General features: G+C 41.9%; 2 protein-coding genes across 3 annotated transcripts; both read left to right on the top strand.

Annotated features, from left to right (window-relative positions):
- Positions 1-3,565: 3,565 nt before the first annotated feature.
- Positions 3,566-4,360, top strand: LOC135480356 (uncharacterized). Its single transcript, XM_064760184.1, has one exon. The coding sequence runs from the start codon at positions 3,566-3,568 to the stop codon at positions 4,358-4,360; it is 795 nt and encodes a 264-aa protein (XP_064616254.1).
- A 1,407-nt stretch (positions 4,361-5,767) lies between these two features.
- On the top strand, positions 5,768-16,428 carry LOC135480546 (putative ankyrin repeat protein RF_0381). Of its 2 annotated transcripts, XM_064760401.1 has the most exons (5): positions 5,768-6,944; positions 12,765-12,960; positions 13,761-13,802; positions 14,458-14,719; positions 16,356-16,428. In XM_064760401.1, the coding sequence occupies exons 1-5, from the start codon at positions 5,840-5,842 to the stop codon at positions 16,392-16,394; spliced, it is 1,644 nt and encodes a 547-aa protein (XP_064616471.1). In that variant the 5' UTR covers positions 5,768-5,839; the 3' UTR covers positions 16,395-16,428. The 2 variants fall into 2 exon arrangements, with proteins under 2 accessions (XP_064616471.1, XP_064616470.1); XM_064760400.1 differs by lacking the exon at positions 16,356-16,428 and having other exon boundaries at positions 14,458-15,543.
- Positions 16,429-24,594: the final 8,166 nt, after the last annotated feature.

Here is a 24,594-nt window from a genome sequence, read left to right as displayed (position 1 = left end):
GTAAAACACCAAATAAATACATGTACATGACACCTCCGATGCAGTTAGGAAATATCTGATCGTTAGGTGCCATTTAAAAAGTGATTTTTAATTAACAATATTGTCAGTATTAGGGATTACACTTTGTGAGCATTTCTGATCATCAGAGAAAGGGGTCATACATGTTCATCTAGAAGTTAACCGGTCAGCTAGATTCTGTTTTTTTTTTGAAAGGCCTGTTGGTCGACTGATCTGGCGATTTGGTGCCTGACCCCAAGGTCGCTGGTTTGGAACTTTCGATTGGTCTCGGGGATAGTGGAATTTCTAATAACGCTAATATCGTTACAGTTATTTGATGGCATATACTTCTGATGTAAAGTCAGTCATATAATTTGTTCAGCAAAAGCTGTGCAATGATGACCATGTTGCCACAAGGTTTGAAAGCATCTGATGGCATCACTGAGATAGCACCAAAGACCATCTCAGACTGGAGACATATCTGATGATCATTTGAAACTGTGGAATTACCTCGAATGGTCGTCGATTTTGCCTTTACTAATGTTATGTTTATTCAAGAGTTGGTAATTTTTTTTTATTTTACACACAAAAATAGACTCAATAAATGCATTTATCTAATTTTTGCCTTGTGTATGTGAATGTCCATGTGTATGTGATATATCGCTGAGCAAAGCATGTACCCATATATGCACCGGGGTGATGCATATGGCGTAGAAGGTTCTGGAATGGAGCTGGGATACATGTAACCACACGGTGCCAAAGGTTCTGGAATGGACCTGGGATACATGTAACCACACCACGCAGAAGGTTCTGGAATGGACCTGGGATACATGTAACCACACGGTGCCAAAGGTTCTGGAATGGACCTGGGATACATGTAACCATACGGCGCAGAAGGTTCTGGAATGGAGCTGAGATACATGTAACCACACGGTGCCAAAGGTTCTGGAATGGACCTGGGATGCATGTAACCACACCACGCAGAAGGTTCTGGAATGGACCTGGGATGCACGTAACCACACCACGCAGAAGGTTCTGGAAAGGACATGGGATACATGTAACCACACCACGCAGAAGGTTCTGGAATGGACCTGGATTACATGTAACCTTAGCGCGCAGAAGGTTCTGCAGTGGACCTGGGATACATGTAACCATACGGAGCAGAACGTCCTGGGATACATGTAACCATACGGAGCCGAACGTTCTGGAATAGACCTGGGATACATGTAACTATAGGGCGCAGAAGGTTCTGGAGTGGACCTGGGATACATGTAACCTTAGGGCGCAGAAGGTTCTGGAGTGGACCTGGGATACATGTAACCATATGGAGCAGAACGTCCAGGGATACATGTAACCATACGGAGCCGAAGGATCTGGAATGGACCTGGGATATATGGAACCACACCAGGCACAGAAGGTTCTGGAATGGCCTTGGATACATGTACCCAAACGGCGCAGAAGGATCTGGGATACAAATGTTCACACGGCGCAGAAGGTTCTGGAATGGACCTGGGATACATGTAACCACACAGAGCAGAAGGTTCTGGAATGGACCTGGAATACATGTAACCACACAGAGCAGAAGGTTCTGGAATGGACCTGGGATACATGTAACCATACGGAGCACTCCGGCCATACGTGGGAAGATCTGTCCGCAACCTGTGGATGGTCGTGGGTTTCTTCCGGGCTCTGCCCGATTTCCACCCAGCATAATGATGACCGCCGTCGTATAAGTGAAATATTCTTGAGTATGGCGTAAAACACCAATCAAATAAATAAATAAATAAATAAATAAATAAACCATACGGAGCAAAACGTTCTGGAATGGACCTGGGATACATGTAACCATATGGAGCCGAACATTCTGGAATGGACCTGGAATACATGTAACCATTCGGAGCAGAAGATTTTGGAACAGATACATGTAACCATATGGAGCTGAAGGTTCTGAACTAGGCCTGGCATACATGTAACCATAGGGCGCAGAGCTTTTTGGAATGCAGCTGGTATACATGTAACCACACGGCGAAAAGGTTCTGGGATGCAGAAGGTTCTGGAATGGAGCTTGGATACATGTAACCATACGAAGCCGAAGGTTCTTGAATGGAACTGGGATACATGTAACCATATGGAGCAGAAGATTCTGGAATGGACCTGCGATACATGTAACCATAGAGCGCAGAAAGTTCTGGAGTGGACCTGCGATACATTTAACCACAGGGCAAAAAGGCTTCTGGAATGGGCCTGGAATACATGTAACCATACAGCTCAGAAGGTTCTGGAGTGGACCTGCGATACATTTAACCACAGGGCAAAAGGTTCTGGAATGGAGCTGGCATACATGTAACCATACGGCAAATAGGCTCTGGAATGGGCCTGGAATACACGCAACGATACGGCTCAGAAGGTTCTGGGGTGGACCTGGAATACATGTAACAATACGGAACAGAAGGTTATGGAATAGAGCTGGCATACGTCTAACCTTACGGCACAGAAGGTCTTCAATGGGACTGGGATACATGTTACCTTACGGCACAGAAGGTTCTTGAATGGGACGGGGATACATGTTACCTTATGGCACAGAAGGTTCTTCAATGGGACTGGGATACATGTTACCTTATGTCACAGAAGGTTCTTCAATGGGACGGGGATACATGTTACCTTATGGCACAGAAGGTTCTTGAATGGGACTGGGATACATGTCACCTTACGGCACAGAAGGTTCTTGAATGGGACTGGCATACATGTCACCTTATGGCACAGAAGGTTCTTCAATGAGACTGGGATACATGTGTTCTTACGGCACAGAAGGTTCTTGAATGGGACTGGGATACATGTTACCTTATGGCACAGAAGGTTCTTGAATGGGATTGGGATACATGTTACCTTATGGCACAGAAGGTTCTTGAATGGGACTGGGATACTTGTTACCTTACGCCACAGAAGGTTCTTGAATGGGACTGGGATACATGTCACCTTACGGCACAGAAGGTTATGGAATGGAGCTGGGATACATGTCACCTTACGCCACAGAAGGTTATGGAATGGAGCTGGCATACATGTAATCATACTGAGCAGATAACAGTACAGTCCACAGTGTAGTTATTCTAGTATATATTAATTTTGCCTACATGTTGAAATGAAGTTAAGACATGACAGAACAACCATCAACAAAGACAGGTGTGGAATATAGTTTCTACGCATTGTTTTGTTGCAAGAAAAAAACATCATGTCTCGGATGGGCATTTTGGTTACCGCTTTAAAGGCCGGTGCCTGTTGTCTACCATAAAGTAAAGAGTTTGGACACAAGAATTTCATTTTTGAGGTATCTTATATATTTCTTAATAACCTTTCTATATTAAGCATATCTTCCATAAATGTTCAGAAATCAGTGCTTGGGTCGTACGAAAACTAGTTTAGAGCCATTTTTACACCCCAAGAACAAAGCTGGTCACGTTTTTATATGCTTGTATTTGTTCTGCCAATACATCCCAAAATTTAGAATACTAAAATCAAGCGTTTATGTACCGTTGAAGCCAGAGGCGTGGCTGGCACAACGAACCTGGTGATGGTGGGTGGTAAAGTCGTGGCTGGCACAGTGAACCTGGTGATAGTGGGTGGTAAAGCTGTGCATGGTACAGTGAACCTGATGATGGTGGTTGGTAAATGTGTGGCTGGTACAGTGAACCTGGTGATAGTGGGTGGTAAAGGTGTGGCTGGTACAGTGAACCTGGTGATAGCGGGTGGTAAAGGTGTGGCTGGTACAGTTACCCTTGTGAAGGTGGGTGGTAAAGGTGTGGCTGGTACAGTTAAACTGGTGATGGTGGCTGGTAAAGTTGTGGCTGACACAGTGAACCTGGTGATGATGGGTGATAAAGGTGTGGCTGACACGGTGAACCTGGTGATGATGGGTGGTAAAGGCTTGGCTGGTACAGTTAGCCTGGTGATAGTGGGTGGTAAAGCTGTGCATGGTACAGTGAACCTGATGATGGTGGTTGGTAAATGTGTGGCTGGTACAGTGAACCTGGTGATAGTGGGTGGTAAAGGTGTGGCTGGTACAGTTATCCTTGTGAAGGTGGGTGGTAAAGGTGTGGCTGGTACAGTGAACCTGGTGATGGTGGATGGTAAAGTTGTGGGTGGTACAGTTAACCTGGTTATGGTGGGTGGTAAAGGTGTGGGTGGTACAGTTAACTTGGTGATGGTGGATGGTAAAGTTGTGGCTGGTACAGTTAACCTGGTGATGGTGGGTAGTGGTGGTAAAGGCGTGGCTGGTACAGTTAACCTGGTGATGGTGGGTGGTAAAAGTGTGGCTGGTACAGTTAACCTGGTGATGGTGGTGGTAAAGGTGTGGCTGGCACAGTGAACCTGGTGATGATGAGTGGTAAAGGTGTGTCTGACACGGTGAACCTGGTGATAGTGGGTGGTAAAGGTGTGGCTGGTACAGTGAACCTGGTGATGGTGGATGGTAAAGGTGTGGCTGGTACAGTTAACCTGGTGATGGTGGATGGTAAAGGTGTGGCTGGTACAGTTAACCTGGTGATGGTGGGTGGTAAAGGTGTGGTTGGTACAGTTAACCTGGTGATGGTGGATGGTAAAGGTGTGGCTGGTACAGTTAACCTGGTGATGGTGGATGGTAAAGGTGTGGCTGGTACAGTGAACCTGGTGATGGTGGATGGTAAAGGTGTGGCTGGTACAGTTAACCTGGTGATGGTGGATGGTAAAGGTGTGGCTGGTACAGTTAACCTGGTGATGGTGGGTGGTAAAGGTGTGGTTGGTACAGTTAACCTGGTGATGGTGGATGGTAAAGGTGTGGCTGGTACAGTTAACCTGGTGATGGTGGATGGTAAAGGTGTGGCTGGTACAGTTAACCTGGTGATGGTGGATGGTAAAGGTGTGGCTGGTACAGTTAACCTAGCTGGTGATGTATAAACCTGACGGCTGTCGTATATGACTATCTAGAGTACGGAGTTTTAAAAAAACGATCACTTACCTTTTCGAAAAATTCTACTCTACGAAGAAAGGGTACTGCTTTCAGTTTTGTGGTTACTTATTTCAAGGCTCCTGTAACGCATACATTAGCAGTTAAGTCCATATTCAGGAAATTAGTTTTCTCGTTTTTACGGATGGTTGAAAAAATACCTGTATGTATTTTCCATAAAGAATAGGTAGAAGTAGAACATATTATAGATCGGTGTTTATAATGTGACGCGAATCTTTTTATGAATATGCCTGTGTAAGTATACCTACATATACCGGTACATGCAGGCCTGTATAGTTACTCCTCAATCTAATCAATTTCTTTTTTACCTGTAGTAAGTCAGATTTGAACAAGGCACAGTAATTGTAATTACCATGCATAAATAGGTCTGCTACAAATACCTATGTGCCCTGTGGTTTACATGTGGCGTAACAAAATTGTAGTAGACGTACTGGTGCGTACACACATACATATATGTAGGCTCGGCTATATTCCCTTTTTGTCTGATAAATTAAAGGGGCCTCAGGTGTTCTTAGGATTTATATTTTTCAGGACTCAGGATCAGCCAAATGTTCTGCACCACGGCATTTAAAAAGTCCATTTAAAAATACAGCGAACTAAGTTTTGGGTTTTTCAGTTCAGGGCACACATTGATTACATATGCAAAACACGTGTACAATCTAGGCTGCATTAGAATGTCAACAAACAATTAACAGGAGAGTTACTCGTGCACCTAAATCGCCTTCAAAACAGAAGAGTGCTTCCGAAAACACGTTTGACGGGTTATGAAGTTAAGGGCGATTTGTTGCAGTGGACATGTTAGTTTGGTGATGGTTTTAATGTGAGTGTTGAATAGTAAAGACAATGGATTTGGATCAGGTGGCCAGTCCACCGCTCCAAACGTGTTTAGAGCAAGCAGTGTGTGATGGAGACCTGGAGGCTGTGCGAAATCTGGTCACCCGGTCTTCCTGCTGCGTCAGTAACGTGACCAATCGAAATGATTCCGGTGTGATTGATCCTAATAAGATATTTGTGGCCAGCGTTAAAAGTGGGAATGTTTGTATTGTAGAAGAGGTATTACAGTTACGGCCACCGCCGAGTGTGCGATATATGGACGATAAGGGACGACGGCTTCTTCATTATGCCGCCGAGACAGGGTCTTTAAGGGTCGTTCAAAAATTACTGTCAATGGGGTCGGTAGTGAACATGAGCGACGTAGACGGCGTGACGCCGATCATGATTGCAGCATCTAATGGTTACGCTGACATTGTAGAATTCCTGATACAGCGCGGGGGACGACTGAACAGAGCGTGTCAGAGGAGAACTGGAGAGACAATTCTCCACCTGGCTGCTCTGAATGGACATCTGGGTGTGGTCAGGATACTGGTGGAGCACGGAGCAGATATAAACAGTCAGACCCCTGCAGAGAAAGGCGGGATGACTGTCCTGCACAAGGCAGTGTTGGGTGGAAACACTGAGGTAGTCAAGTTCCTGGGCACTCATGGCGCTAACCTTTTTAAGACCGATGCCTTTGGACGCAGTGCTTTTCATATGGCAGCCCATAAAGGCCATGTCAACATGGTGAAAGTGTTCGTGGAAATCGGTATAGACCTGGAATTGAGGGATGAGAAAAGTCGCACTGCTCTGTGTCAGGCAGTGCTAGGTCAGGCAAAGGAGGTTGTGGCTTACCTGCTGGACTGCGGAGTGGATGTCGGCACAACAGACGACGATGGCTACCAGCCACTGCACCACGCCGCAGCAGCTGACAGAGCAGATATCGGGGAGATGTTGATCAAGCATGGTGCTGAGGTGGACCATTCCAGTTTGACCCTTAGCACCCCGCTGATGGAAGCCTGCCTGGCAGGGAGCCCGAGGGTGGTAGACATGCTGCTGGTGCATGGTGCAGATGTTAACAAGGCTGATGTCAATAACCGTACAGCTTTACATAAAGCACAGATTTGTGCTAAGGGTAAGGCTAGATAAGAAACTACATGTAACAGATGGGCTGTTCATTTATGTTTAAAGATATATAGAGGATATCGCACAGTCGGTGTTGATGACTGTAAACATTGCACAGGAAATCACACGGTCAGTGTTGATGACTGTAAACATTGCACAGGATATCACACAGTCAGTGTTGATGACTGTAAACATTGCACAAGAAATCACACGGTCAGTGTTGATGACTGTAAACATTGCACAGGATATCACACAGTCAGTGTTGACGACTATAAACATTGCACAGGATATCACACGGTCAGTGTTGATGACTGTAAACATTGCACAGGAAATCACACGGTCAGTGTTGATGACTGTAAACATTGCACAGGAAATCACACGGTCAGTGTTGATGACTGTAAACATTGCACAGGATATCACACAGTCATTGTTGATGACTGTAAACATTGCACAGGAAATCACACGGTCAGTGTTGATGACTGTAAACATTGCACAGGATATCACACAGTCATTGTTGATGACTGTAAACATTGCACAGGAAATCACACGGTCAGTGTTGATGACTGTAAACATTGCACAGGAAATCACACGGTCAGTGTTGATGACTATAGACATTGCACAGGATATCACACGGTCAGTGTTGATGACTATAAACATTGCACAGGATATCACACGGTCAGTGTTGATGACTATAAACATTGCACAGGATATCACACGGTCAGTGTTGATGACTATAAACATTGCACAGGATATCACACGGTCAGTGTTGATGACTATAAACATTGCACAGGATATCACACGGTCAGTGTTGATGACTATAAACATTGCACAGGATATCACACGGTCAGTGTTGACGACTATAAACATTGTACAGGATATCACAGTCAGTTTTGACTACTATACATATTACACAGGATATCACAGTCAGTGTTGACGACTATAAACATTGCACATTGCACAGGATATCGCACATAATATAGGCATTGCTCAATTTGCATGATTTTCATCTCTCAGTTGAACAATTTATGCTGTTCAACTTTCACTGCAATATTCTCTTCATTATACAAATGTTGGAAAAGTCATGAGTCTGTGTCTCTGCTGAAGAATTATCATTTTATTCGTTTTTAGCTGTAGGCCTACACACATTTGTAAGTATGATGTCACAAGAAATCAGGTACCTGGGAGATGTGCGAAAATATAACTGAAAGTGGGAATGACAGTAGTAGATGACAAACCAGATACCTTGGAGACTTGCGAAAATATAACTGTAAGTGGGAATGACGGTAGTAGATGACAAATCAGATACCTGGGAGACTTGCGAAAATATAACTGTAAGTGGGAATGATGGTAGTAGATGACAAATCAGATACCTGGGAGACATGTGCAAATATAACTGTAAGTGGGAATGACAGTAGTAGATGACAAACCAGATACCTTGGAGACTTGCGAAAATATAACTGTAAGTGGGAATGATGGTAGTAGATGACAAATCAGATACCTTGGAGACTTGCGAAAATATAACTGTAAGTGGGAATGACGGTAGTAGATGACAAATCAGATACCTGGGAGACTTGCAAAAATATAACTGTAAGTGGGATTGACGGTAGTAGATGACATATCAGATACCTGGGAGATGTGTGCAAATATAACTAAGTGAGAATGATAGAAGATGACCAATCAGATACCTGGGAGACATGTGCAAATATAACTGTAAGTGGGAATGACAGTACTAGATGACCAATCAGGTACCTGGGGAGATGTGCGGAAATATAACTGTAAGTGGGAATGACGATAGTAGATGACAAATCAGATACCTGGGAGACTTGCAAAAATATAACTGTAAGTGGGAATGATGGTAGTAGATGACAAATCAGATACCTGGGAGACATGTGCAAATATAACTGTAAGTGGGAATGACAGTACTAGATGACCAATCAGGTACCTGGGGAGACTTGCGAAAATATAACTGTAAGTGGGAATGACAGTAGTAGATGACAAACCAGATACCTGGGAGACTTGCGAAAATATAACTGTAAGTGGGAATGATGGTAGTAGATGACAAATCAGATACCTGGGAGACTTGCAAAAATATAACTGTAAGTGGGAATGACAGTAGTAGATGACATATCAGATACCTGGGAGATGTGCGAAAATATAACTGTAAGTCGGAATGATGGTAGTAGATGACAAATCAGATACCTGGGAGACGTGTGCAAATATAGCTAAGTGAGAATGATAGAAGATGACCAATCAGATACCTGGGAGACATGTGCAAATATAACTGTAAGTGGGAATGACAGTACTAGATGACCAATCAGGTACCTGGGGAGACTTGCAAAAATATAACTGTAAGTGGGAATGACGGTAGTAGATGACAAATCAGATACCTGGGAGACTTGCAAAAATATAACTGTAAGTGGGAATGACGGTAGTAGATGACATATCAGGTACCTGGGAGATGTGCGAAAATATAACTAAGTCGGAATGACGGTAGTAGATGACAAATCAGATACCTGGGAGACTTGCAAAAATATAACTGTAAGTGGGAATGACGGTAGTAGATGACATATCAGATACCTTGGAGACTTGCGAAAATATAACTGTAAGTGGGAATGACAGTAGTAGATGACAAACCAGATACCTTGGAGACTTGCGAAAATATAACTGTAAGTCGGAATGACGGTAGTAGATGACAAATCAGATACCTGGGAGACTTGCGAAAATATAACTAAGTGGGAATGACGGTAGTAGATGACATATCAGATACCTGGGAGACGTGTGCAAATATAACTAAGTGAGAATGATAGAAGATGGCCAATCAGATACCTGGGAGACATGTGCAAATATAACTGTAAGTGGGAATGACAGTACTAGATGACCAATCAGGTACCTGGGGAGATGTGCGGAAATATAACTGTAAGTGGGAATGACGATAGTAGATGACATAGCAGATACCTGGGAGACGTGTGCAAATATAACTAAGTGAGAATGATAGAAGATGGCCAATCAGATACCTGGGAGACATGTGCAAATATAACTGTAAGTGGGAATGACAGTACTAGATGACCAATCAGGTACCTGAGGTGATGTGCGGAAATATAACTGTAAGTGGGAATGACAGAAGATGACCAATCAGGTACCTGAGAGATGTGTGAAAATATAACTGTAAGTGGGAATGACAGCAGTAGATGACAAATTGGGTACCTGGGAGATGTGCCGAAAATATAACTGTAAGTGGGAATGACAGAAGATGACCAATCAGGTACCTGGGAGATGTGCTGAAAATATAACTGTAAGTGAGAATGACAGATGACCAATCAGGTGACTGGGAGATGTGCCGAAAATATAATCGTAAGTGGGAATGACAGAAAATGACAAATTGGGTACCTAGGAGATGTGCCGAAAATATAACTGTAAGTGAGAATGACAGAAGATGACCAATCAAGTACCTGGGGAGATGTGCCGAAAATATAACTATAAGTGGGAATGACAGAAGATGACCAATCGGGTACCTGAGAGATTTGTGAAAATATAACTGTAAGTGGGAATGACAGTTTTAGATGAAAAATTGGGTACCTGGGAGATGTGCGAAAATTTAACTGTAAGTGGGAATGACAGAAGATAACAAATTGGGTACCTGGGAGATGTGCCGAAAATTTAACTGTAAGTGGGAATGACAGAAGATGACCAATCAGGTACCTGGGAGATGTGCCGAAAATATAACTGTAAGTGGGAATGACAGAAGGTGACAAATTGGGTACCTGGGAGATGTGCCGAAAATATAACTAAGTGGGAATGACAGAAGGTGACAAATTGGGTACCTGGGAGATGTGCCGAAAATATAACTGTAAGAGGGAATGACAGAAGATGACCAATCAGGTACCTGGGAGATGTGCTGAAAATATAACTGTAAGTGAGAATGACAGATGACCAATCAGGTGACTGGGAGATGTGCCGAAAATATAATCGTAAGTGGGAATGACAGAAAATGACAAATTGGGTACCTGGGAGATGTGCCGAAAATATAACTGTAAGTGAGAATGACAGAAGATGACCAATCAAGTACCTGGGGAGATGTGCCGAAAATATAACTATAAGTGGGAATGACAGAAGATGACCAATCGGGTACCTGAGAGATTTGTGAAAATATAACTGTAAGTGGGAATGACAGTTTTAGATGAAAAATTGGGTACCTGGGAGATGTGCGAAAATTTAACTGTAAGTGGGAATGACAGAAGATAACAAATTGGGTACCTGGGAGATGTGCCGAAAATTTAACTGTAAGTGGGAATGACAGAAGATGACCAATCAGGTACCTGGGAGATGTGCCGAAAATATAACTGTAAGTGGGAATGACAGAAGGTGACAAATTGGGTACCTGGGAGATGTGCCGAAAATATAACTAAGTGGGAATGACAGAAGATGACAAATTGGGTACCTGGGAGATGTGCCGAAAATATAACTGTAAGAGGGAATGACAGAAGATGACCAATCAGGTACCTGGGAGATGTGCCGAAAATATAACCGTAAGTGGGAGTCACAGAAAATGACCAATCAGGTACCTGGGAGATGTGTGAAAGTATAACTGTAAGTGGGAATGACAGAAGATGACCAATCAGGTACCTGGGGAGATGTGCCGAAAATATAACTGTAAGTGGGAATGACAGAAGATGACCAATCAAGTACCTGGGAGATGTGTGAAAATATAACTGTAAGTGGGAATGACAGAAGATGACCAATCGGGTACCAGGGAGATGTGCGAAAATATAACTGTAAGTGGGAATGAAAGAAGATGACCAATCAGGTACCTGGGAGATGTGCGAAAATATAACTGTAAGTGGGAATGACAGAAGATGACCAATCAGGTACCTGGGAGATGTGCCGAAAATATATCTTTAAGTGGGAATGACAGAAGATGACCAGTCAGGCACCTGGGAGATGTGCTGAAAATATAACTGTAAGTGGGAATGACAGTTTAAGATGACAAAACAGGTACCTGGGAGATGTGCCGAAAATATAACTGTAAGTGGGAATGACAGTAGTAGATGACAAAACAGGTACCTGGCAGATGTGTGAAAATATAACTGTAAGAGGGAATGACAGAAGATGACCAATCAGGTACCTGGCAGATGTGCCAAAAATATAAGTGTAAGTGGGAATGACAGAAGATGACCAATCAGGTACCTGGGAGATTTGTGAAAATATAACTGTAAGTGGGAATGACAGAAGATGACCAATAAGGTACCTAGGAGATGTGCGAAAATATAACTGTAAGTGGGAATGACAGAAGATGACCAATCAGGTACCTGGCAGATGTGCCAAAAATATAACTGTAAGTGGGAATGACAGAAGATGACCAATCAGGTACCTGGCAGATGTGCCAAAAATATAACTGTAAGTGGGAATGACAGAAGATGACCAATCAGGTACCTGGAAGATGTGTGAAAATATAACTGTTACTGGGAATGATAGTAGTAGATGACAAAACAGGTACCTGGGAGATCTGTGAAGATGGTAGAGTATTTAACGTGGGAATGGCAGTGGTAGCAGGACCATTTAGCTACCTGCCTAACGTAAGAATATGTTTGAACTGTAAGAATTTTAATGACATCTGGAAGTCGGCTACCTGGGAAATATGTGTTGATGTAACTGTACATGTAAGTGGGAATGGCAGTAGTACCTGAGGCATAAGTTACCTGGGAAATGTGTGAAGATGTTACTGTACATGTAAGTGGGATTGACAGCAGTAGATGAGGAATAATGGATCAATATTCCCAACAGAAATGGTGAATAACAGAATAAGTAACAATAATGTTTTCTGTTTTTCCAGAAATGAAGATAAAGGAAGAACTGAGTCTACAGCTAATTGCTGGAGGGGCGAAGATCAGCGTGCGGGATAATGACCGTTACACGCCCCTGCATAACTTGGTCTTCCAGTGTGTTGTCAACTCCAGAGAGCACCTGGACGCTGTGAAGATCTTTGTGAAGTATGGGGCAGGCCTCATTCCAGAGTTCTCAGAGCCCAGGTATGAAAGTACTGATTGATACCTTGTCTGCTGCTCAGTTAATGTCAGATTAGTATTGACATCCATGCTGTTAGATTTACTGGTGATAGGAGGAGGACTCCGTAGCCATCATATGGTTAGAGCTCTTTTCAGATAACACAGGAGAAGGGAGTCCATTGGCAATCTGAGTTCTCCCTTACAGGTGGAAATTGTAAATTAGGCTCACTGCAGAAAAGGTGTCAATCTTGGTTAAGGGGAAGGAGGCAGTCTGGGTAAAGTCTGTTGGTTTGATACTTGACCCAAGAAGGTGGGCGACATACTGGTAATGATCATGTGATTATGTGGAGTGCTATCAGCCGGAGACCGTGAAAGAATGCTCATTCTGCGTCACAGCAGAAGGTAGACAGTCACTGGAGAAAATTGTCAACCTTTGTTAATGGGAAAATAGCAGCCTGGGTATTTGTAGGCTTGGTGCTCAACACAAGACTGTAGGCCACATATTGACCATAATCCCATGATTGTGTGGGGTGCTATCAGCCTAGTTTACAACACTGTTAACATCATGAGCTTGCAAAGTTGTAATATTTGTCAGGTTCCTGCTGAATGGCAGTGGTTTACTGGGGGGGGGGGAACCACTGTAAAAAGTTAAAAAAATGATTGAATGTGATATGAGACACCAATCAAATAAATATATAGAGTGCTGATAAATGGGCACTAGTTTGTCAGCCTCTGTACACTATCTTCTGTATTGTTTTCCTCTCTTGATTTTTGTCAATAGAAGAGCAATCATTTACATGTACAAAAACTGGTGTGTCTTTCAGGGGTCAGGTTGACATTTTTGCACCTGGATTCACTCTGCAAAGGTAAGCCTTATTTCCACTTGTTATTGTTATTGTGGATAAAACTATTGATACCCATTTTACAGGTGAAAAACTCTTGATTAGGGAGCAAAACACCAAAGAAATAAAAAAAAATCACTAAAACTTTATCATCTATTCTCATTTTGTTACATGCCTGTTGAATAAAACTTGTTCCATCAATGTGTCCAGTTTTTCCAAGAAAATTAGAGTGCACATTTGTTTCATTATATTGTGTGCAGTATTTTTAAAAGTGTGCAGAGTTGTTTTATGATTGTGGGCATTTGTTTCTTGAGTGTGCGGAGTTGTTCTGTCAGCCTGTCAAATACAAATATATAAATAGTCTGCTGCTCGCCACTGTAACACAGAAGGCTGTGCTTGTGATAGGTCTATCAGATTGTCACATTCCCAGCATTAGCTAGTTACCTCCCTTGTATTGGCATATGTGTTGCCTGGATCAACTTTACTGGTTCTCAGTTTACTGATATCTATTGGCTATTTAGTTTACAAAGGAGACAGTACAAAGGGAATTTGAACATTCATATTGACCTAAATGTACATGTACTCTCTATTGGTTATTTCATGTTTGTATGTGTTTCCAAATTTGAGTACAATCTGTGAAGTCACTACCCAGCTGATATAATTCTTCATTGTTTCCCAGCTTTGCTAACCACAGGAACTCCCCACTTTGCTGGCTGACATGGAATGGTTTCTATGAGGCTGCCCGCTTTCTGGTTCTGGCAGGCTGGGATCTGAGGAGAGAGAACTGGTTAGATCTTCCTGGTAAATCAGCTGAGCACTCAGAGTTCTTGGTGTGGTTAAGGACACAGGCATCAAACCCTTGTTCCCTCACCTTGCTGTGCAGAAATGCCATCCGTTGTCACCTCCTGCTGTTGACAGACGGGCGGGAGATCCTCTCGAAAGTCAGTCAACTGCCTGTTCCTCAAAGAATTTTGACATTCCTTAACCTAGATGATATTTGATAATACTCTTATTTTATATAATGTATTTATGTGATGGCATGTATCTGTTGTCTTGTTCTACATGTTCTGGCTAGCTGTGATGTCATATGTACTATGCATACCAATCTGCAGAAATTTACACAATCTATTTTCTTTACTGCCTTTTTCTTTTTGAGCTTTTGTTAAAGTTGTTTGTTATACATTTTTACATTGGCACCGTTTACTAGGTAATATTTTAGTATAATTCCTTATTTGGTACGCAGATGTTCACATAAAAGTGAAATGTAAATGTAATTAAAGGCTCCATTGAGGACAAGCTCCTTTATAATACCGGAGACGTGACACCCTGTTGTCATTTGAATATCGTACTGGAGACGTGACACCCTGTTGTCATCTGAATATCGTACTGGAGACGTGACACCGTGTTTTTATCTGAATATCTTACTGGAGACGTGACACCCTGTTGCCATTTGAATATCGTACTGGAGACGTGACACCCTGTTGTCATTTGAATATCGTACTGGAGACGTGACACCCTGTTGTCATTTGAATATCGTACTGGAGACGTAACACTCTGTTATCTGAATATCGTACTTCTTTTAACAAAAACCACGGCAAATTCCCTTCCTCAGCTGTGTAAACGTTCTCACTGTTTTCCAGATTTGTAGTTGAATCCATCAGTTTTATCTGATTGGCATTTATGTCAGCGCATTTATGTCCACTTTTTGATATACTTTAAATTCTTTGTTCCAAATGACAGTTTTTTTAAATAATAAAACATATGAAACGGCACTAACAGCCCGCCGTTTGATCACTCAACTACGCCCTGAGTGATCAAATAACGTGTTTAGGCTATTAGTGCCTGGAATTGTACGTAGCTGTCTTCTGTTTTGATTTCCACTCTCTGCTTGAGACAACAATTCTCAACGTTTGCTTATAAAAATAACAAAGACAAAAGACATTGATTTTAAATAAAATGTGAGAAAACAACAGCACAAGTCGATCCCAGTGTAGGGAATGTTCTTATTTCATTTTATTCCAAAAGCTTAGATCCACATCGGCTGTCTGCATTGTTGGAGAAGAGAGCTACAAATTAAGCTGTCGTATGAAGCGGCTAAGCTAAGCCTAAACATTCAGCACGACACTTGGGATATAATCGCTTCTGTTTTGCCACTTTAGCCACTTATCTAGGTGGAGGAGACATCCTGCATCAATGAAACCTGAAAACTTCCAGGCTGCTAATCTCGTTGTCCCGCTGTCGACCAAGCCCACTGATACAATTTTCTCTATGACTTGTTCCACAGTTCTGTTTTTCAAGGTCAAAATGGTATGTCACCCTCAAAATTGGTAACGTTTGTTGATATTAACAATTGACTTGGTAAAAGCATCCGGATTGGGTATGACATCGACGAAAAAAGTCAAGACTTAAACAACTGCTATGTTCACTTCTACAATGGCCAATGGCGAAAGTTGATGTCCCGGTCAAGCCACAGACCCACAAGGCTCTCTCCTACTCTGATCTGATCTGTATTCGTCCAGCTATGTTTACATGTAGACCAACTTGTCGATATGACCTTTGACATCCGGCTCTTTGCAGATGACTCCTGCCTGTTCGTCCTGTCCGATAATATACTAAAATTTCACGCTACGGGGGTGTATTGATGAAGAGATGCTTTGATGGAGAAATGAACAGTTGCTGTCCTTGCCTCTAAGACAAAATTTGTGCGGAAGACGCACCCACATCTAGGTTTAATACTCAATAAATGTGGTAATCTAAACAATTACACTGCTTACCTTATACATGTTATTTTCGCCTGACAGGAAAATGGCATTGTTTCCTGGTTTCAGATATCACCGGATATACTAGAAAAAACTTGTAAATTGTCATTCGCCTGTCCCTAGGCGTATCATTGGTTTAAGGCGCTGATGGGGTGTACGCTGTGTCTATACAAAAAGACACCAGACTCTGCTCTTCGTACACTTAACAACTCGTTTCGCTTGTTGACAATATCAGCGGAATGTCCAGTGTTATCGCTTAGAATTTTTCATTATGTCATGCAGACTATCAAAGCCAAAGGCTATCCACGAACATTATTTTGACATATCTTAGCCACACGCCCCGTCGTTTCTGTAAATTTTAGACTCTTAATGTATTTGCATTATCGTTTAACTGTATTTCCCTTACTTTCTCGATATGAGTGTTTATCAAATAAGAAGTCATCAAATGATTAAGAATGTCAAAGAATACAAGCGCCTCAGAACCACTGTTGTGTAAAAAACCTTACAGTATTATGTGGAATGTTGACTTAATGTAACAGAATTTTTGTCAAAGTGATTTATTGCAAACATGCAAATGAAAGTACATATGGCACTAAATGTTTTTACTACGATACGATATGATCTATCTTTTAAGTCTAATAAAGTGGGGAAAATAAAAAAAAAGATGTTAACCTTGATAAAAAGGAATTTAAACAAGCCAGTGTTGGCAGATGCGAGAAGACACTGGCTTCGAGGGATCGCATACTTCACTGCACACAATTAATCAAACCTGTCTGGTATGAAAGTTGACTTTTAAACAGTATGTGTGACCTGTGAATTTACGAACGTTACTTTTCTCAATATTTTCACAAGGAATATCGTAAAATTGAGAAGACCCTTTATTATTTGTTTATTTGATGAGCTTTTAAAGAAATATTAAAGAATGATTTTCTACGTATACAACGGCGGTTAGGTATATGTGTGTCGTAGACGGGAATGCTTGGGTACAACGGTGGACGGGCTCGTGTGTGTAGGAAACCGAAATGCTCGGGCACAACGGCTGTCGGGTGTATGGATGTGAAAAACCGGAATGCTCGGGCACAACGGCTGTCGGGTGTATGGATGTGAAAAACCGGAATGCTCGGGCACAACGGCTGTTGGGTGTATGGATGTGAAAAACCGGAATGCTCGGGCACAACGAGCTTGTCGTCTCTGGACGAAATAAGGCAGCATCGTGTGTATATACAAGACCATATACCCATCCACGTATATAGCTCGATGCGACTCATTCCAGGCTACGAACGCCCTCTTAATTTTGGCCAAAGCTACTACAAAAGAGAGACATATAGAGAACAACGCGCAACAGTTAAACATCATGAAACACATTTCCAGGTTATACAAAACAGTTGTACATGTATATGTACACGTACAGATTTACTGACTCATGTTCCAGCTCAACTTTGAGCTAGTTTAAAGGGTGATAACAGAAAGGTGTTAGTACATGTGTGAGAGGAGATAGGACGGAGATAGGACTTACCTTCCTTTCTGGAGTAAATATATCATTCTGGGTGTACCAGGAAAAACGTGATCAGAAGCACTATCAGGATTTTGATCTCTACCCTAAATCAGATAACAGCCTCTATTTATTCAGTGAGTGATGATTCGGTCTAGGTACTAATACAATTATCGGGCATAACGATCAACGGGTAACAGCAATGGGTATTTAAAGAGAGGCTAAGTTGTTGATTTCAAGATATGGACAAAGAGGAAACATACAACGGATTGACAAGATTCACAAGGGAGGATGGCATTGTTGATTGAGCAATTGGCCAATAGATGAAACATACAAAACGAAACATACGTCAGTTGAACAATAACCTAGGGACAACTACGGGCACAGGTGTCAGTCAGGATGGGGTGGTAGTCTAGGGTCTGTCTGCTGAGATGAGATCACTGTAGGCAGGGGGCATTAGGAATCCATTATCTCAGTTAGTATGTGACTTTGATCGGCGTATTTCAATGGCTTCCATCAGCTTTCTTGTAGTGGTGCTGGTTATTTTAGTTTTCAAGGGCCTGACCCGTGACCAGTTAATCGTGAGGCGGGAATTTAACCTAATATGGTCTCACATGGCAGATTTAGAGTCCTGGAATTTTACTGAGTTCTGGTGCTCCTTGGTCCCAAATGGTAACGGCCTAGAAGTTCCTTCAATATGGTGTTGATTACATGAACATGTAATTTCATGAAACAACCTTGGCGGGAGTTGGCTGGTGACTGGAGGTCGTTATCCTGAAGCGTTCAAATAGCCTTGTAAGGTGTTGCTGTTACTGAAAAAAGTGTGAAAGTGGACCTGTTTTAAGAGGTGTCTTGTCTGGTAGCTGATTTTGCCGATGGAGGGGTGTGTGACCGTAATAGGTGATGGATCCTTAGCTGGCAGTTTGAGTGTTGCTAGATGGTCTGATGATGTGAGAAATTATCTTGTTTGTAAGGACCGGAGGGTAGTTATTCCGTTCAGTAAACATTGTCTTGAGATGGGCTATCTCCGATTAGGGCTTGTTGATTAGATGATAAATTGACGGCTTAGTTAGTGTTAGTCTTGGTTAGTTAGTTAGTTGGCCTTGGTTAGTGTTAATATGATGTCAGTTTTTGTTTTGGTTTATTTTTATTTTTGCGTGTGCATTGGTTTACGATAAACACTGGTTTGTAGCTTGTCATCTCTTCTGACAAGGACATCTATCAAAGGTAACTGCTGATGTATATTTAGTGTGTCTACCATAATGTTGTCCTTCAAATATCCCAGTTTTTAAATAGACCTATTTTGATACATTTTTATTGGCCTGTAATTGCCTCATTTTAATAATGAAACAATTAATTTTCAACAGATTAATCGCAGCCTTAATTTTCTTCCATATCCTGGCCTGAATAACTGTATGGTTTAGCACTCTGTTACAAAACCTTCGAGGGCCTGTCTTTTTGGCACAGCCACAGTCCATGGAAACGAGCGGCATGGCATCAACATTGTTTTTAAAATCATTATGAAGGTGGATGGAAACGTCTTTTTGCGTTTACTCTGTTCGAGTATGGATATACCAACTGGCCACAACCTGAGTGACACGAAAAGAGAAGAGAGCCTATTATTTACTTCGGATTATTAGTTTAAAATTATTATACATATACGTAGACTGTGTTTTTTTTGTATGCACCAAAGGAAGTTAATTAAACAGGCTAGTTGTAGTTGTGTAAGATTTAAAGACAACACCGTTAAAAATCAGAAAAATCTTTATGTCTTACACATTTGAAAAATCTGACTACGCAGCCAGACATATGTATGGGCAGTAGTCCGTAATAATGGTAAGTTATTACTTTTGAATTCTCTGCATTTAGACTTGTATGCCTTGCCAATTTGCCTGCCTGTCACACACGTGTCTAGAAATACATTACTCAGGACAACGAAAACTTTATTCAGAATTTATGGAGAATCGGTAATATTCGAAAACCTTTTTTACTGAGCATACTGATCGAGTCAAACTGAAAGAGAATCAGCACACGTAATGGTACCGTAGGGTTACACAAGTACTTTGGCCTACAAGTCAGTCGTCGACAAAATTATAATCATATTGGGATAGGCACAGTATGTATATGGATTCAAGCTCCAAGCAAATCAAAACAGTTTTATGCTGGCCCAAAGGACAGTGTTTAATTTACATGTAACTTACCTTTATTCGTAGTAGAACCGGCAAATCCACGTGTGGGGATCGTTAGCTTATGTCTGCGTGACGCAGTGGTAACTGGTGAACTGCTACTAGCCCAAAGACAAGCTGATCTTTCTTACCGTAACGCCCAGCCTCGGTTATATACACCAATGTGGGAATTTGGTGGGCGTAACTAGGCTTGGGCTGGAAGTGGCGCCCAGCCTGTCTTGCCCATCTTTGGTGCGACCAACCTATCCAACACCTGAGTGAAAATCGCAAACTGTTTCCCATCTTTAGCCAATGTGGGCATGATTTCCGCTATTTCCGTTCGTCCACTTTTCTGCCGTCGTGTGAGTGAAATATTCTTGAGTACGATGTAAAACACTAAATAAATAATAAACAGAACTAAATAAATGATAAACTGAACTAAATAAATAATAAACTGAAGTCAAAATTTTACAGTATGTGCATATTACTGGGTTTTTTTAGCCTTAGTACTATTGTTGCAGAGTTATGTCCCTTCACCTGATGCCCCATTTGCATTTAATGAATGTTTACGGCAAATGGTATTTATTCTAATAAAATTAAACTAGTGACCTTATGATCTCCACTAATTCCAGGTTAGCAAAACTTTTCCTGTCTCTTAATTATTTGGCCTTTTATAACTTTCACAGGGAAGGAACTTATCGAGGATAGGCAATTAGCACTTCTTATATCAATGGCTCTCTTTTGTCAGTAGGCTAGTCATGCAGTTTTAATTCGTCCCAAATTTTGACAGAGATTCACAGCTGTGAGTATAATGTTGTGTAATTAATTTTGAGATAGATGTTTTATGGAAAACATGTTAACAAATGTAAACAGCAAGTAAACTATTATCATTTCTGTTTTACAGGATCCATCAAAAAATCCTCATACGGAAACATGTACAAGACATCAACTTGAGCAAGTGTTTTTTTCGCCCCAAGGGACAGGGATGGGAGGAGGGCAAGAAGATCCGGAGAGTCCCTTGTTGCACCCACCGTGATGAAGGGTACTAAGAATAGGCTAACAAAACTTTACTTTATGGCTCTTTTGGTGTGGATTGTTGAAAATTAGCCGCAGAAATAAAATGTACTGTCACATCTTTTTTTGTGAATCTCGTGCCAGACCTCAGGCAATGAAACCTAATTTTCGACCGGCATATCTGACTTTGCTATCTCGCACCACGAAAGGACTGAAATTAAATGAGACTCAAATGAAAAACCATTCTCTACTTAGGTGAAGTTTTTTGAAGTTTTGTTTTCAGTTATAAAGTGTCGAAACTGCACTCGGTTTGATGTGGTTATTGGACCAGGTTTTTGTTTCTGTAGTCTACCAAGCCTGTATGACCCCCCTGACTCATTGCAGACCACTGGCCCTTGAACAATAAGGTGTTGTTTTTTTAGTCTGGCTCTCGCTGTATCTGCTGCAGTTTTACGTCATTACTTTTGACAGGTATATCTGCCAATTAAGGTATGGCAATACCTGGTTTCCCGCAAGCGTAAATTTGACAGCCTCATTTAAGTGAAATACCAACGCATATGCGTCGTAAAGCACTGTCGTTCAACAATCAAGTAGTAAGGTACGACGTAATGCGAACAAGAATTTTTGTATGGTAGGATGGGCGTGGGAGGAACTGTGTATGTCCATGTGCAGCTCACCTGGGGCTGATCGAAAACCCACACACAAACCGGTGTCAGCCCACCCAAACCCCATGCTGGACCCAGTGGGAAGCCTACTTTGGACCCATTTGGAACCTGCCTCCAAAATGACACAGGTGTAGGTTGGGTAGCCCAATTAGGCACCACTGATCTGCCCACTTAAGACCCATATTGTGCCCACTTGTCTTTCCTGGCTGGGGTAATATTTCAAAGCCAACATTGGTAAACCATCTTTCAACAGTAGACCCAGCCGTTTAAACTTTCGAATCGGAAAATTCAAATCAACGTCTGCCATTTTTGCAATTTTTCTTGATCTTCGCGCAGGGTGATTTGCCGTGAAAAGTGTATCCCACACATTATGTTTACAGGGCATGTAATTCTTAAAGAGAATGTCGGATAGGATGACACTTTTGCGACCCATCACCTATTCCGAAGTTGAAAAAATGCCGTCAAATCGCAGAAAACGGCGTCATTTTTCTGAAAATTGTCGACGTGGCAGTCCGGGATAGATATTGTCTGAGTTTTAAAACTCTTTCAGCTGTATATCAAGCTAACAACAAAGGCACAGGGCATTAAACCTGACCATCTGGTCTATGTAGCAAACTGCGATACGATAACAGGACACTAAACCTGGCCCTCTGGTCTATATCTCAAAATGCGATAAGATACATGGAATTAAACCTGGCCATCTCGTCAATGTAGCAAACGGAGATAAGATACAGGGCATGAAACCTGGCCCTCTGGTCTATATCTCAAAATTCAATAAGATACAGGACATTAAACCTGGCCCTCTGGTGTATGTCACAAAGTGCGATAAGATACATGGCATTAAGCCTGGCCATCTGGTCTATGTAGCAAACTGAGATAAGATACAAGACATGAAACCTGACCCTCTGGTCTATATCTCAAAATACGATAAGATACAGGGCATTGAACTTGGCCCTCCGCTCTATCTCGTCTGCTTTAAAGATGAAAAATCAGTTAAGTATTTGACCTGTATATTTACTGTCTAAATCTCTAATAACCTCTACAGCCATGAAGCACTGCCACATGTAAAGAACAAATTTCACAAGTATAGAAATTGGTCAGTAATGGGTGGAAACCCGCCACAGCTATTTTTTGTTGTGTGTTTCCATGTTTAATAACCTTTCCAAGTATTTATGACAATTATTTGTGTTGAAAAACCATGACAAACCGAGGTCATGCATTCTTCGGCACCCAAAACCATGACAAACCGAGGTCTTGCATTCTTCGGCACCCAAAACTTTGACAAACCGAGATAATGCACTCTTTGCTACCAAAAACAATGACCTGCTGAGGTCATGCATTCTTTGGTACTCAAAACCATGACAAACCGAAATCATGCACTCTTCGCTATTCCAAGTCATGACAAACACAGGTCATGCACTCTTCGCTACTCAAAATCGTGACAAGCCGAGATCATGCACATTTCGCTACTCAAAACCATAGCCATCTGAGGTCATGCACTCTTCGCTACTCAAAATCGTGACAAACTGAGGTCATGCACTCTTCGCTACTCAAAACCATGTCAAACCGAGGTCATGCACTCTTCGCTACCCAAAACCATGAAAATTCGAGGTAATATACTCTTCGCTATTCAAAACCTTGAGAAACCGAGGTCATGCACTCTTTGCTACTCAAAATCATAACAAACCTAGGTCTAGAACTATCTGCGTAGTCACGTATTGACATCAAAACTAATTGAGATATAATACAATTTAAGACATACGTATATGAATGCACGCATTAAGAGGTAAAACAGTGTTATTGCTTACATTAACAGGGAAGTTTCGAGTTCGAATTCTTTATCGTTGAAAGTAGAAAAAAGACCAACTGTATCATGTGACTTGTCAAAATGGAGAAGTTCTTAAAGGAAGGAGGTGTCATTTATTCCTCTGAAAAAGGGTGAAACCGGTGATCAGTAAATTAATGTCAAGAAAGGGATGACAAAAGAGTTCCAAGTCGAAACTTTTCCATTAAATGCAATTCATTATTATGTCAACGGCTTTAGTGAGGGGTGGGGGTGGGGGCATATAGCGAACGCTATATCCGTCTTTCCGTTCGGCCGTTCGCCTGTTCTACAAACTCGCTGGAGACCTGGCTCCCGTTCTACAAACTCGCTGGGGGCCTGTCTCCCGTTCTGCACATAATGGCACCCGTTCTTCAAACTCGCTGAGGACCTGGCTCCCGATCTATAAACTCCCTGGGGGTCTGGGTCCCATTCTACAAAGCTGTCGCAACGCTGTTCCAAGAACATTTACTGTGGCGACGTATTACTTCACTGTATGTTGTCATGGAAATTGCAACAGGAGTATTCTGCCCCTAAAGCTGAGCACAGTCAGGTTATTTTTTCACATTTCGATCTCTTTTAGGAGATTGGTATTTTACTACTGTTGGTATGTGAGAGGAAATTAAATTGAGACATATCTTAGGCATCATTTAGCTTGGGATTCTCAATGTCGCACATAATATGCAAAATTACCAGTCGTTGTGCATCATCAGGTTACTTTTTCACATTTTCATCGGTTTTTGAAGTTGTCTGCCCTTTTGCCTATTTTTAAGGTCCAGTGATTGGTAAATTTGTGCTTGACATATTCTAACTACATACATGCATTTGGACATAACTCTGGTATCATGGGGCATATGTAACTTAAACTTACACAAAGTGTGCAAGATAGTGTGCAAGTG

This window comes from Liolophura sinensis, chromosome 13 (genome assembly GCF_032854445.1).
Source record: "Liolophura sinensis isolate JHLJ2023 chromosome 13, CUHK_Ljap_v2, whole genome shotgun sequence".
NCBI classification, from domain to species: domain Eukaryota; kingdom Metazoa; phylum Mollusca; class Polyplacophora; order Chitonida; family Chitonidae; genus Liolophura; species Liolophura sinensis.
This window is presented reverse-complemented; position numbering and strand designations above follow the sequence as displayed.

Bases quoted from the DNA above. Each gene is read 5' to 3' on its own strand.
- LOC135480356 (XM_064760184.1), top strand. From the start codon at position 3,566: ATGGTGGGTGGTAAAGTCGTGGCTGGCACAGTGAACCTGGTGATAGTG.
- LOC135480546 (XM_064760400.1), top strand. From the start codon at position 5,840: ATGGATTTGGATCAGGTGGCCAGTCCACCGCTCCAAACGTGTTTAGAG. The intron at 6,945-12,764 runs GTAAGGCTAGAT...CTGTTTTTCCAG, and splicing joins AGCACAGATTTGTGCTAAGG to AAATGAAGATAAAGGAAGAA. The intron at 13,803-14,457 runs GTAAGCCTTATT...ATTGTTTCCCAG, and splicing joins CCTGGATTCACTCTGCAAAG to CTTTGCTAACCACAGGAACT.